The 15,656-nt window shown below is 39.8% G+C and overlaps 1 protein-coding gene across 2 annotated transcripts in view; it reads right to left on the bottom strand.

The window, feature by feature from the left end:
• Positions 1-12,953, bottom strand: part of TPX2 (TPX2 microtubule nucleation factor) — a 55,678-nt gene extending 42,725 nt beyond the window's left edge. Inside the window, exons 1-2 of one of the 2 annotated variants that reach the window (XM_029917131.1) lie at positions 12,848-12,953; positions 366-527 (exon numbers count right to left, since the gene is read on the bottom strand). In XM_029917131.1, the coding sequence (XP_029772991.1) occupies positions 366-527; positions 12,848-12,893 (208 nt within the window). In that variant the 5' untranslated portion in view covers positions 12,894-12,953. Of the gene's footprint in view, positions 1-365; positions 528-12,842 lie in introns of both variants that reach the window. The other variant, XM_029917132.1, reaches the window with a different exon arrangement.
• Positions 12,954-15,656: the final 2,703 nt, after the last annotated feature.

Here is a 15,656-nt window from a genome sequence, read left to right as displayed (position 1 = left end):
TGTCAGCGTTCTGACTCTAATACTAGATTCTGTGCCCAGTGAAAGTAGAGCAAGTTTTTATGTGGCTGGTATCATCATAGACATGCTTTGAGTTTCACTCAACTTTGTTTCATCTGGATTTTTCCATAGATCACTAAAGCTCAAATATTTACTATTCCTAACTGCAAAATAACACTGATAGCCCACTCCTAAAATACTGGGCATTTCAATTATTTCTAACCTATCATGGATGATAAAGTACCTTGGTGTAGAAGAGAATTTATATTTTAGTTGTTTTCTTGCAATTCCTAACTACTTTTTTGAAAGGTACTCAGAACAAAGTGGGCCACTAACCCTTAAAATGGCTAGAGAAAGCGGACACTTACCAAACCAAGAATCGATGTTTTGGGTATCTTCCTCATCATCCAAAGAGGTAAAATTGATGAAGTCCGTGGGAGCATCATAGGAATAAGAAGTTTTAACTTGTGACATTGTCCCCTGCCGTAGCACAGAAGAGCAGGTTTTCACTCTCCTCAACAGATCACCTTCTGATAAAAGAAATAGATAAAAACTTGGTTATGCATTAATCTAAGATACTGATTCCCCAGCAATTACTTTGAATTTACTACCACATTTGCAATTCTGAAAATGACTTGGACAAGATGCATTATTTTTCAAAACAAACTAAAATTTAACTTTCTTTTTTTTTTTTTAAGATTTTTTTTTAAAGCAATCTCTATACCCACCATGAGGCTCAAACTCACAACTCCAAGGGCAAGAGTTTCACACTATACCGACTAAGCCAGCCAGGTGCCCTAAAGTTAACTTTTCTTTTTGGGTAACTTGAAGATACTCCTGAAGATAAATATGTTGGAATTAGAAAGATGTCTACAATATGCCAGGCAAGCACTGTACTAGGTGTTTAAGATTCATTATTTTATTGTTCCTCAACCTACCATTTTCTCACCTCTAGCCTCTCCCACATCCAATTTACTGCTCTCTCTCTGCCCTGAATAACCCAATTTCTGAAACACATGATTAAAATTTACACCTACTAAAATCTTACTCATCATCTAAAGTTCAATTCAATTCTTTACAAACTCTTTCCCAATTTCCATCTATCATACTAATTGTTGCCTCTCCAAGGCCATAGTGCTTTACTATCAATTTTATATTAGTTAACTATGCAAATGCCTTTCCTAGTAGACTGTAAATTCCTGAACACAGGGACAGATTTTACATATACCTCATCCATCAAGGTGCTTAAAACAGTATCTTATACCTAGTGAAAGCGTAATACATTTTGCCAACTGCAGATTTTCCTGTAAATATTTCCTTTGAAATATTTTCACAGGCGCCTGCGTGACTCAGGTTAAGTGTCCGACTTTGGCTTACGTCATGGTCTCGTGGTTTGGGAGTTAGAGCCATGAGTTGGGCTCTGTGCGGACAGCTCAGAGCCTGGAGCCTGCTTCAGATTCTGTGTCTCCTTCTTTCTCTGCAACCTCCCCCACTCATACTCTGTCTCTGTCTCAAAAATAAACATTAAAAAATTAAAAGAAAAACACATAAAAGGAGGCATCTGGCTGGATCAGTCAGGAGAGCATGCTACTCTTGATCTTGTGGTTGTAGGTTTGAGCCCTACGTTGGGTATAGAGATTGCTAAAAATAAAGCTTAAAAAAATACATAAAGGGGCACCTGGGTGGCTCAGTTGGTTGAGCATCCGACTTCAGCTCAGGTCATGATCTCATGGTTCATGGGTTCGAGCCCCGCATTAGGCTCTGTGCTGAGAGCTAGCTCATGAGCCTGGAGCCTATCTTCAGATTCTGAGTCTCCCTCTCTCTCTGACCCTTCCCTGCTCTCACTCGCTCTCTCTCTCAAAAGTAAATAAAACATTAAAAAAATTTTTTTAAATACATAAAAGGCACAACATGCAAATTAAGTCAAAGGAAAAAGTCAAAGATGTGGGCCAATCCCTACTCTAGTATACAAAGTTATACACTGTCCCACAGAAACTTATGTAGGTTTAAAGTCAGCCCCACTCTGGCCATTTATGGTTACGAAAATATCTGGAAGTAGTCTGAAACAGTCTGAAGGACACACTCACTGGCAAATAATTTCCCTATGAAACCCAATGAGCCATTTGTCTTCATCCAGGGAACAACATGTACTTAAAAGTATTCTGGATCTTGGAAGAGAAGTAGATACCAGTAATCCCTTGCATACACATTTATTAAATTAAGTACCTGTCTTTAAGCCTTTTAATATAAAAATTCATACTCATTAAAGAAATTAGATTCCAAAAAAAGCTCTCACAAAAAATAATAATCTACAATACCACACTATTCCAGCCTGTTTCTCTCTCTCGCTCTCTCATTTTTCTATATATACATACATATATCTGAAATCTGCTTCACATATTGTGAGCATTTTCCATGTCAATATATATAGATATTTCATCAACTGACAGCCATACCATAATTTACTTATCCCCTATTTTTAGGCATTTTCCAAAATTTTCACTTTAAAGATACTACTAGAAGAATATCCTTATAGTTCAATTTCTGAATACAACCTTAATTATACCCTTAAGATAAATTCTTCAAAATGGAATTGCTGGCTCTTGATACAAACTGTGAAACTGTTCCTCAAAAGATCCATACCCACTTATATTACCAAACAGATATGCCAGTTCCCCAAACCGTCACCAATTCTGGGCACTGATAACCCTCAGCACGCATTGTCTTTATAGTATACAACTATACCGACACTCTGAGATAAATCATGAGATTAGTTACATCCAACTTTATTACTCAGTGGTTTGGCCAGTATTTCATTAGCTTCTCTCAGTGGGCTGGGGTAATTCAGAAGGTACTTGAGTGCTTGACAAACATTTGTTTTCATAATTATTTGGTTGACATAGTGACATCAATCCATACAGCAGAGAACTTCATCTTCCCGTGGTCTCTCCTATGAACTCAAAGCAGCCAGAACTCCACAGACACCTCTATAACAACGCCCCAGTTGTGATACTTGGTGTAGAAACATGATTATTTTGGAATCTGGAGGAATCTTAAATCTGATCTTTTGCAGGATTAATTATAGCAAAAAAGGCTCTTCCAAGATCAACACAACACAACTACTAATGATCATGGTAAAAACAGTTACCAAAGGTACTTATGCCAGGTACTCATGGCCAGGTGCCATGAAGTAGTAAATACATACTATTTCAAATACTCTCCAACAATCTGTAAAGTAGCAATTATTATTCCCATTCTAGAAGAGGAAGCTGAAGAGAGAATGATTTGCCCAATATCATACAGTACGTAAAGTCTGAATTAGATCTAAAACTGAGCTCCAAACTCCAATACAATGTTCTTTCCACATTGTTCCCCTCTCTCACCCTATGAATTAAAGAAGCATATTAACATAGTTACAGCCTCTATTTGCATAGAAAATAGTACTGCATTTCCAAGTAAATCCATTCTCTATAGTCTTTTGCCCTGAATAGAGGAATCTTTATTATTCTCAATCTAAAGTTTTTACTCTTCTCTTTCATTTTTCAATTTAACTCAATAAGTTATTTGTTAGCAGTCCACTCTTATTATGAACTCACTAGAAGCCTTAAGATGTGGGCTTAATAATACTGGAGCTCCTTTCTCATTAATACTTAAGGTTGAGGCTACTGTCTCATACAAAAAGTAGAAGATCTAGGGGCGCCTGGGTTGCTCAGTTGGTCAAGCGTCAGACTTCAGCTCAGGTCATGATCTCACAGTCTGTGAGTTCCAGTCCTGCATGGGGCGCTGTGCTGACAGCTTGGAGCCTGGAGCCTGCTTTGGATTCTGTGTCTCCTTCTGTCTACCCCTCCCTTGCTTGCACTAGGTCTCTCTGTCTCTGTCTCTCAAAAATGGACAAACACTAAAAAAAATATATATACATATATATATATACATATATATATTTAAGTAGAAGATCTAGTCTCAAACACAAAGGAATTTAAAATCTAGATAGGAGCTAAGGTTCCAGCACACTCAAAAAATAAGATACTATACAATATTTAAATTATATAGCGTAAACTCTAAATATAATTAGAAATTATTATCACTTAAGTCAAACTGATTAAATAGGTTTCATTGAACATCATCAAAACAATAGGCAGCACACTGTAACAAAAGTCACCAGCCTGAGCACCACCTTTGAAGCTTGGTGTGGCCATGAACAGTTCTGGCCAATGAGAACCGAAGTAGGAATCTGCTGAGGGAATCACAGGAAAACTTACTTTCCTTATACAGCCACAGCCCTTGTTCTTGCCCTTTCCCTACAACCCTTCTTCTTGCCTTAAAGGCAAACGTAATGGTTGGAGATATAGCAGCCATCATGTACACAAGGGGATGGCCAAGAAAGTAACACTGGCCCTGACACTGGTGAGCTACTGACCATTGATCAAATATCAACCTCCAGACAATACTCTTTTTGAATAAGCCATTATAGTCACATTTTCTGCCACTTATAGCCCAAAACAATCCCGACACAGAAGTTCAGAATTCTAGACCTGTCTGGCATTTGCTAGATGTACAGGACAACAGGCAAGTCACTGTATCTTTCTGCCTACTTACTTCCCATAAACATGAGAAGGGGTTTCAAGTACTATAAAATGCACTAGTGTGAGATATTATCACTGCCTCTCCTCTCCTTGACCGTGTCTATATTCAAAGGATCCTCACTGAAAAGATTCCCCAGTGACTGACAGTGGCTAAAATTCCCCTGCCACAAGGAAGTTTTCCTGTTCTTGTGAACAAACATGCTGGAAGACATGGGAAAATCTTGGATTCCCATGATCTTAACGCCTAACCCAGGTCACTGGGAACACTTCCCAGGCAGGAATGTAATGAAGACAAAGAAAGCCGGGGGAGGGAAGAGGCAGGAATGTAATATGCAACAACCCGACTTAGCTGCCTAAAACCATGATTCCACCAAAGCATGCCACTGAAAACCACCTGGAAAGTATTCAAGTTTAGCCCCTCACATTCTTTTTTCAATTACAGAGCTACATGGCTACCCTCTTTGGAGGGCAATGGCATGTGTCTTTTTGATAGATCTTGCCAAATGTAAAACTTTATCTTACAGATATGTACTTATGCACGTATAAGAAAGTGCACTATGGCATTGTTCATAAAAGCCAAAAAACTAAAAACGAAAATGCCGATAGAAGACTGGTTGAGTAAATTATGGCACAATCGTATAATAAAATATTAAGGAACCTTAATATTAGGTAACTTTGCATATGTAATAAATAATACGTACACAATGAGTTCCAAGGGCTATTAGGTGAGAAAAGTAAAATGTACAAGTGCATAGTCCCATTCATGTTAAAAAGAAGGAAAGGGATAATACTCATGTATACCTTTGTACATACATAGACTATTGTGGAAGGAGACACAGAAGTGTTAACAGTATTTGGGTCTGGGAAGTGAGCTAGGAGTTCTGGGTCAGGGAAGACTTCACTCTAGGAACTCTTTGAACGTGTTTTATTATGTAAATGAATTATCTTTTCAGTTTAAAGAACTGGTTATGAAGTATTTCTTTCCCCCTAAATTGGTGTTTACAGTCCATAAACCACTGTGCTCTCTGGGATTTTTATTAAGTACTCTTGGTAATCCAGCAATAATTGTTAAATCTACTGATTTCTAGAAATGAAGTTTCCCATTTACATGGTCTGAAACTGGCTACTAACTTCACTTATCCAAATGTTACACATTATTTCTTTTTTTTTAATGTTTCTTTATAAAAACAAAAGGCTCTTGGGCATTGACTTAATAAAAAGTATATACAGGGGCGCCTGAGTGGCTCAGTCGGTTAAGCTTCCAACTTCGACTCAGGTCATGATCTTAAGGTCCATGAGTTCAAGCCCAGTGTCAGCCGCTCTGTGCTGACAGCTCAGAGCTTGGAGCTTGCTTTGGATTCTGTCTCCCTCTCTCTCTAGGCCCCTCCCTGCTCGCATTGTTTCACTCTCTTTATCTCTCAAAAATAAACATTAAAAAAATTTTTTTTAAGTATACAAACTTGAAAAAAAGTTAAAAATAATAGCTAATGGGGCACCTCAGTAGCTCAGTCAGTTGAGCATCTACCTGACTCGTGATTTCAGCTCAGGTCATGATCTCAGTCGTGGGATCAAGCCCTGCCTGTGTCCAGGTCTGGGACTGAGCATGGAGCCTACTTAAGTAAGATTGACTCTGTCTCTCTCTCTCTGTTTCTCTCTCCCTCTACTGCTCATACTCCCTCTCCCTCTTTCAAAATAAACTTAAAATAATAATAATAGCTATTAATTACTGAGTACTTAAGACATGCCAGATACTCCTGGCAATGTTTTACATGTATTAACTCACTAAATCCTCACAAAAATCCTGTGAAGTAGATACTGTTATTATCTTCATTTTATAGATGAGGAAACTGAGGCAAGGAGAGATTTTACTATTTATACATGATCACACAGCTAAGAAATAGCAGAGCCATAAAGGATGTGTCCTTATCCACTACCTCTCCTATTAAATTTTTTTTCAGTAATCTCTATGCCCAATGTGGGCAATGCTTCTCCCACAAATAATAAACTTGAGATGTGAAATCTTCAAAATTAAAAAGCACAAGGTCTAGTGGGAAATGGAACAGGCCAGGGCCTTGGCCAACTGTTTAAATGAGAGAGACCCAGGCATGATGGGAACTGGATGCCTTCCTGCACCCCTTTATCAAGATTGAATTTCTGTCAACAGGTCCCACTGAAGGGAAAAAAAAAAAAAAGAAAAAGAAAAAAGGCACATGCGTCAACCACATTCTCCCAAACAAATCAGACTGCCAAGGAAGAGAGTCAGCATCACATTTCAAAATTATCTGAATCTACCACAGCTCTAGACTCCTGCAAAACTAGTAACAGTCTGAGTGAAGAAATAGCTCTTTCGGACCAATAATCATACAACAGAACTGAGGGAAAAGCCTCCCCCATATTATGAACCACTTAGCTTCCTTTTAGAACTGCCTGTTAAGTGCCACCATCTTATCATATAGCTCATTTTTGTTTCCAAAAAACAAAGACTAAACGTATACACATAATCTCTTCCCTTAAGAAACTCACATCTGAGTGGAGAATACCAACAATTATGATAGTGATCCTTAATATAACAGAGGAAAAGCCAAAGGCACATGGAAGTGCAGAGAAGGGGAACAGGAGGGTCAGAGAAGGGTCCCTGGTGAAAGTGACGCATGAATGATAGTGGTGAGCACAGCATAACCTACAGTGATGCTGAATCACTATGCTGTACACCTGAAACTGATGCAGCATTGTGTGTCAACTATACTCAAATCAAAACTTAAAAAAAAAAGAAAAGAAATGCACAAAGAACAACAGGAACAACAAGACAACAAGATACAGACAGACCTACAGAGTTCTACAAGTTAAGGAGTACTGATAAATATAGAGGGCAAACAAATGAGGGAAACACACACAACTGAGAAAGATGGCAAAAGAAGCAAAGTAATTTGTTTCCATATTTGCCTGAAATTAACCTCGATCATGTCCTGTCCCTCTTCACTCTCAAACCAAAAATAACTAGCCTTTGACAAGCTCTATAAATCAAAAAGCACAGGTTCAGGGGAGGTGGGAAGAACCTGCAAAAGGGTAAGTTCTAAGGAAAGCAGAACAGTGGACCAGCAGCTCCTATACGAAGCGAAGATTCTGGTGTGCCAGATGCTCTCAAGCACTTCACTCTCCAGTGTGGGAGCTGCATCGTTACCTACTCCTATTGGAAGAAAAATCAGGACTTAAACAACTGGTAACATGGTAAACATAGTAAGTCAAGACTTCATTAGAAGTGTAGTTAGTAAATGGTCCCATCCCAAATGGTGCCATCCCACCAGGGACACCCTCTCCTTCTTTCACAAGGGAAAAGAGATCCTGTTACCGTACCACAAGTTAAATAGAGTTGAGTTATTTTCATCTTACCTACATTTTTTTTTTGTACAAAAGGGATTAGCAGGAGTCGGTAAATGGCAACATAATCCAGCATGCAATTTTAACTGTTAATCAAAGTCACAAACTAAGTCTGAAGGAAGTTAATGGACTTTGTGTTTCCACATTTATGTTTGCTAACTTCTATGTTGAAATAGGATCTGTTTACAGAAACAGATCCATGAAGCTTCCAAAATTGGGTCAATTTAAAATCCAACGACAATCCCTCACTGTCCAAGCACTCAGAAGTCAGCACAGGACACATGGACACTTGTTGTAATTCATCATTGTCCAGAAACCTCAAGCAAATATATTTTTTATCATCTCTCTCCCAAAGTTTGAGTTATGGATTACAAACTCAGTTCTGCTTTATTTATCAGTAATACTCGATAAACCCTAATCTACTCTTATACAACTAATAGGACCTGGATAGAAATCAATGATGCCATTTACCTTCATGCCAAATAACAACACAGATCTCTGTAGACTACTAAAAGGAAATCTTTGCAGAATCTCCAGATGTTCTGCTGTTCCAACAGCAAGAAGCTGAAAGAGTTTCTAATGGTTGACAGTGGGGCTGCAGGAGGTTACAATCCTAACCAAAGCCCAATCACTCAGTCTTGTAAAGATTTACATCCTTCAAAGGGTATCCTTCTTGGGATGTAGATACACATGTACCCAAGAACCTCAAAAAGTGATGACCTATTGGATGTCAGGAAGTGAGGCAGACCATGACAGAAGAAGATTTTTAACTATAAATCTTTCTATATTATTTTTATTTTTGCACCATGTGAATGTATTACATATTTTAAATTTATAAATTTGTGCCTGTGTGAATATGCACTACTAAGGGAAAATGTATATCAGCACAATTCTCCTATGAGGCAATTTGTTATTATGTACCAAAGGCTTGAAAATATGTATTCTTTTGACCAATGATTTCACTTCATAAAATCCTGTGGTAGAACCATCTAGTGGACTACCACATAGCCATTTAAATTATGCTGTAGCAAATTTTATTGACATGAAAAAAATGTTCATAACCTAATTTAGTTGAAAAAAATAATGAAAGTTTTTACTGGATGGCTTTTTAAAACCAAATATAGACACAGAAAAAAAAATGGAAAGAAATCTATCAAAATGTTATCTATCAATAGTTGAGAGGTAAGATAGTGAATGATATTTACATCTTTTGCTTTTCCATATTAAATAAATTTTGTGGGGTGCCTGGGTAGCTCAGTCAGTTAAGCATCTGACTCTTGATTTCAGCTCAGGTCAGGACCTCATGGTTTGTGGGCCTAAGTCCTGGGTGAGGCTCTCCACTGACAGTGTGGAGCCTGCTTGGGATTCTCTCCCTCCCTCTCTCATTCTACCCCTCCTGACTTGCACTCACTCTCTTAAAATAAATAAACTTAGAACAAATAATAAATTTTCTCCAAAATATGTTACTTTTTAAGATACATTAAACATTTTTTTAAATGTTTATTCATTTTTGAGAGAGAGACTGAGCAGGGGAGGGACACAGAGAGAGAGAAAAACAGGATCCAAAGCAGGCTTCAGGCTCCGAGAGCTGTCAGCACAGAGCCTGACATAGGGCTTGAACCCATGAACCATGAGATCATGAGTTGAGCCAAAATCGGACACTTAACCAAGGCACCCAGACACCCCTACAGTTAAACACTTAAAAAAAAATTTTTTTTAATGTTTATTTGTTTTTTGAGAGAGAGATAGACAGACAGAACATGAGCGAGGCAGGGGCAGAGACAGATGGAGACAGAATCCGAAGCAGGCTCCAGGCTCTGAGCTGTCAGCACAGAACCTGACGCAGGGCAAGAGCTATGAGATCATGATCTGAGCTGAAGTCAGACACTTAACCACAGAGCCACTCAGGTGCCTCTAAAGTTAAACACTTTTGGTGCTAATAATGTTCCTCTTACTCCTTTTTAACATAACTCACTCATAGACTCAGCTTTACTTGTGGTTTAATCCATCAGTCAGTCCACCTGCCTATAGACTTGAGTTGGTATATACTCTTTTCACCTCTCTTCTGAAATCCTGAAGTCTAGCAAGTATTTGTTATTGAGGACCTGGAAGAAACAGAAAGGTGATATAACAGTTTCATGTTCTCTGTAGTAAAGACGGTTAACAGAGAATAGGAAAGGGCTGCATAACACCAGGGATAGCCAGCCACTCTCAAAACCAGATTGCTTCTGAGAGCTAAGGTCTAAATAGCATAAATCTATCCCAAATGCCAAACTTCTTTATTTTTTATTTAAAAAAATTTTTTAATGTTCATTTATTTTTGAGAGACAGAGATCATGAGCAGGGAAGGGGTAGAGAAAGAGGGAGACGCAGAACCTGAAACAGGCTCCAGCCTCTGAGCTGTCAGCACAGAGCCAGATGTGGAGCTCGAACTCAGGAACCTGAGCCAAAATCGGATGCTCAACCGACTGAGCCAGCCATGTGCCCCCAAATGCCAAACTTCTTACCTGTCATTTCAGCTTAAATTTTTTTAGTATACATCTGCTGTCTCATGGTGTCTTTGACACTTAAAACTACCTTTCCATATCTTGCAATTTAGGAACACTGACACCAAGGGGTAATAATGTGCACCTCTATCCTATTCAAACATCAGGACAAACAGTAGGCACACTTATAATATGGGGAATAAGAAAAATTTTACTACCTTTTTCCATTCAAAAAAGTAGAAAATGTATTTTTTGTACATCTCCAAAGTAACCTCCTTTCTCACTCATCTTTAATTGCTCACCAATCAAGTTTGTCTAAGCAAACAAACCCAGGCCTCCTCCCAGTTATCTCTACTTTTTGCACCAAGTACCTTAAACCTCTGATCGCTAAGTCTCTGTCTCAAATACAGATCTATTCACAGAATTGTATGGGCTGTTCAGTCTCCCAGCAGCCAATTCTGTCTCCTAACTTTACCCATTGCAAAGACAATTCAATTTGCCCAAGGGCATTGAGGTCTCTCGCCCCTTCTACCTTCCCCAGCAATTCAAAAAGGATTAGGGAAAAGACCCAGGAAAGGCTGAGGGAAAAAAATATATAGGGGGCATAGAAGAACCCAACATCTTCTGGCACCTAAACAAAAAATGAAGGACTTTCCCACATAATCCTGTCTCCTGGAGAAACCTTAATTGCAAATGCAGGATAAATTAACGTTATGAAGCTTGGAATACACAGACTTGAGCATTATTTAAATAATTTTAACGTTTAAACAAACTGAGCAACCTAGTTGAAGTCATCCAGCTTTTCATACCTGCAATTTTGTAGTCAACTTAGATAATGCCCTCCTGCCTATCCAATATGACAGATACTAAGTGGGCAATGTCTGTGCCCCACGGCCGGTCTAGTTCTTGTCTAACCACACTCCGAGACAAAAAGCCAGACTGTGTCCCCGCTGCTCCACAGAGACACGCCTGGCCGGTCATAAGCCTCTCGGATCTCCCTCGCCTCAACACTGCCAGGGCGCCTACAATACGTTATGGACTCTGATTCGGTCATGTCTTGTTCAGATTGTCCCATCGATCTGAATCAGTCTTTTGTCCTCAAGCATCCCAGAAAACCCATAGTACCTAAGGCCGATCTGAGCACACAGCTCACCCTCAAAAGTCAATTAATTAGCTAAGTGAGTGGGGAGCCACAATAACTTTTATCCCAAGAGTGGCATCTTAATAGTGAACTAACACACCACACCCATCAGTGCTACTCCAAGCAATCGAGGCTGATCTAGGGGTGGCTGAATAGGAGTTACAATACACTGAGGACACAACAGAATATCCTTATCATAGTAAACAGTTCAAATTCTGACATCCGATGAATGAGACAAATACAAAGCAAGGCCACAGGATGTCAAAAGAAGGTAAAACAGAAAGAACCTGGGAGTACACAAAGTGATGGCCTCAGAGCAAAATCCTAAACAGCACTGACTGGGGAAAGTTCTGGGTACTTAACTACTGGAAAACTGTATGTGAGACAAAGAAACCATACATCAAAAAAAAAAAAAAAGGCGGGGGGGGTACAATCCTACCATATTATAGTCTGGCTCGCATTTTTCCTTTCCCCTCCAATCTAAAAATGCTCTAGGACAGAACATTCGAAAGGTAAGAATACCTAGTGATTCGCTACAAAAGGGGGAGGGCTAAGCAGATACAGATAAAACAGGAGGAATTTTAAATCTCAAACAGAAAGACAACTCCAACTGGAATTAAACTGCCCCGCAATTATGTCCTCACACCATATCGATTACTTTTCCTTCTTACACAATACGTTTTAAATGTAGTTGCCTGCAACGCAATCTGTTTCCCTCCACCCAAGCTAGACTTGTTGAGGGCGGGGCTGCTGTTTCACCCATTTTCTTGAAGTCTACATTGTGGGCCTCAGTTTCCTCCTCTGTAAAGTGGGGTTAAGTACAGCGCCTGCTTCATTAGCTTGGGGGCGAAAATTAAGTGAGAAAACACACGCAGAGTGCTCAGTCCAGTGAATGCTTATTTCATCCCTTCGCGGTAACAATGGTCGTTACCGTTATCAGCCTACGATCTCCCACCAACCCTCCTTCACCCTATTCCCCACAGCCGGCCTCCGTCTCTACCTCCAGACACAGCCCGCCAGCCTCAGTCCGGACACACTTCACGGGAAAATCCTGTCCCCAAAACAGCGGTGGTCCAAGGACCAGCTCCCTCTCGGCCTGGCCAAGGCGGAGCCCGCAAACACCACTACCGCCTCAGAAATCCGGGCCAAGAGGTGTGGGCCGCACTACGGACTTATAGGCAACCTCCAGCCGTTCGAGAATCGGGGAGAAAGCCGCCTCGCACCCCCAGCTGCTCCCCGTTTCTCCTTAAGGCTCACCTCACCTCGGTCTGACAACCTAGCGCCCGGAACACCCGCTGCAGGACTCATTCAGTACCGTTGAAAATTTGAACCCAGGCTCTCTAGTCGAATGCACCAATCAGAGTGCCAGGAACGGGGAGTCCTAGCCTCTCGATTGGCCCACAGGAGCGCAAGGACGCCGGAAATCGTGATGAGGGACAAGCAAACAACCGGCCCGGGAGGCTCCTGGGAAATGTAGTCTCAAGCAACTAGGCGAGCCCTGTGAACAACTCTAATAAGGAAATTACTACAAAGCCCAGAATGCTCGACTCCAATTTAATTCGGGAGAGGTGGTACCAACTGGGGAGATGAAGAGTCGCTTCAGGTAACGGAACGGCGCGCACCTGGACCTCCCCAAAACTTTAGCGGAAGAAAATTATTTATTATTCTCCCTATAGTAGCGCATGGTGCCTTGAATGTTTGTAGAAATTCTCTTCGTTCTAATATAGAGTCCCCTGTATACAACATAGACTCGCCCACAGCTTCTCTGCCAAGGAGAGGAGTATCTCAGTCTTTATTAAGCCCATCTCCTGATATTACTGGCTTAAACCCGGGGTTGATGATTGCTTGGTCCTTCCCTTTTAATTCCATTTACGTCCCTGGCTTTGTCATCCTGCTATTACAAAAGAGAAAACAAAAGGCTCAGAGAAGTTGAGTGAATGTGTCTAAAATCAATAAATGGAGGTGGAATTTGAATTAAGGATGTCTGGTCCTAAACATCATCAATCATCTGTTAGAAAATAATAGCAGCGACAAGGGGGGAAAGATCGCTGTAATAAAAACAACAACATTCAAGAAAATAAGCCTAAGACCATTCTCTGAAAATTAAAACCTGTGAAACTTGGTTGAATAACTATAAAAATATGTAAAAATTACACACTTTGTTAGTGGATGGGGAGACCCAACATGGTAAAACTGTTAATTTTCCATATGAAGGGTTCAAGGCAATTCCAATGAAATTCCCAATATAAAACGTTTTGTCACGGAACTTGCCAAGTTGATTCTAAAATTCATATAGAATAGGAAAGCACAGGAAGTGGCATCTCAATTTTGAAAATTAATGATGGGGAACATTGACATACTAGCTCTCATAAATATTAAAGTATTTTTAAATTATAGTAATTTTTAAAGTATGGCTGATTGATTCCATGGGGTTACAGTTGGCAAAATCCAGACAGGAACACATTACAGGACAAAAATGGCATTTCTTCAAAACATAAGCTGCAAGAGTGGTTTGTTTTTGTTTTAATACTCCTTATTTTTAGGGTTACATATAGAAAGAGTAAGGGTGAAATGACTCTAGAATTTGCTTCAAAATGATTGGGAGTATGCAAGGGAGGAATGTAGGTAGGAGTATAGATTAAACAAGGTTAGCCACAAATTGATGAGTATTGAAGCTGAATGACAGGTTCGTGTACATATGTTCAGATAAATATAATTGTTTGAAGGTTTTTCTTAAAGTTTATTTATTTTGAGAGAGGCAGTGTGCAAGTAGGGGAGGGACAGAGAGAGAGTATCTTAAGCAGGCTCTGCAATGTCAGTTGGCAGAGCCTGATGCGAACTATGAGATCATAACCTGAGCCCAAATCAAGAGTCAGATGCTTAACCAACTGAGCCACCCAGGCACCCCTGTGTTTGAAATTTTCTACAATGTTTTTTAAAGTAGGATAGTGTGGGGAGCCTGGGTGGCTCAGTTGGTCAAGCAGCCGACTTTGGCTCAGGTCATGATCTCATGGTTCGTGGGTTCGAGCCCCGGGTCAGGCTCTGTGCTAGCTCAGAGCCTGGAGTCTGTCTTCAGATCCTTCTCTCTCTGACCCTCCCCTGCTCATGCTGTCTCTCTCTCTCTCTCTCAAAAAAAAAAGTAGGATAGTGCTATAGGAATTTTTTTTAACAACAGAAAAAAGTCAGTAGGAGAGTTTACGAATCCAGAAAGCCACCTGGGTGGCTCACTTGGTTAAGTGTCCAGCTTTGGCTCTAGTCATGATCTCATAGTTGGTGAGTTTGAGCCCTGCATCAGACAGCTCAGAGCCTGGAGCTTGCTAAGGATTTTGTGTCTCCCTCTCTCTCTGCCCTTCCCATTCTCTCTCTCTCTCTCTCTCTCTCTCTCTCTCTCTCTCTCTCTCAAAAATAAACAAAAATAAACAAACATTGGGGCGCCTGGGTGGTTCAGTCAGTTAAGCATCCAGCTTCAGCTCGGGTCATGATCTCATGGTTCGTGGGTTTGAGCCCCGCATCAACCTCTGTGCTGACAGCTAACTCAGAGCCTGGAGCCTGCTTCAGATTCTGTGTCTCCCTCTCTCTCTGACCCTCCCCTGCTTGTGCTGTCTTCTCTGTCTCTCAAAAATAAATAAAAAACATTTTAGAAAATTAAAATAAATAAATAAACATTAAAAAAAGAATCCAGAAACAGACCCATGTATATCAGAATTTGGTAAATCCTAACTAGAATTTCAAATCAGATGGAAACAAACTAATAATAGAATTAGGACATTTGCTTTTCATTTGGGGAAAATATTATGTTAAGTTTTTATCCCAGACCATTTACAAAACTGAATTTCAGATGAATTTTCAAAAACCTTAAAGATATGAAAAAAGTTTAAATGTTTATATCTTATAAGAATATATTTTTGACGTTGGGGTAGGAAATTTTTAAGTAAGACAAAGGGATAAACTGAGACATAAAGGTAAAGACTGATCAAATCAACATTTAAAAATTCTGTTTGACGAAAGGAAAATAAGAAAGACTGAGAGATGGAATATTTCCAACACAGAGTACAAAGAATTAGAACTCAA

The sequence above is a fragment of the Suricata suricatta genome, chromosome 12, assembly GCF_006229205.1.
Source record: "Suricata suricatta isolate VVHF042 chromosome 12, meerkat_22Aug2017_6uvM2_HiC, whole genome shotgun sequence".
NCBI classification, from domain to species: Eukaryota; Metazoa; Chordata; class Mammalia; order Carnivora; family Herpestidae; genus Suricata; species Suricata suricatta.
This window is presented reverse-complemented; position numbering and strand designations above follow the sequence as displayed.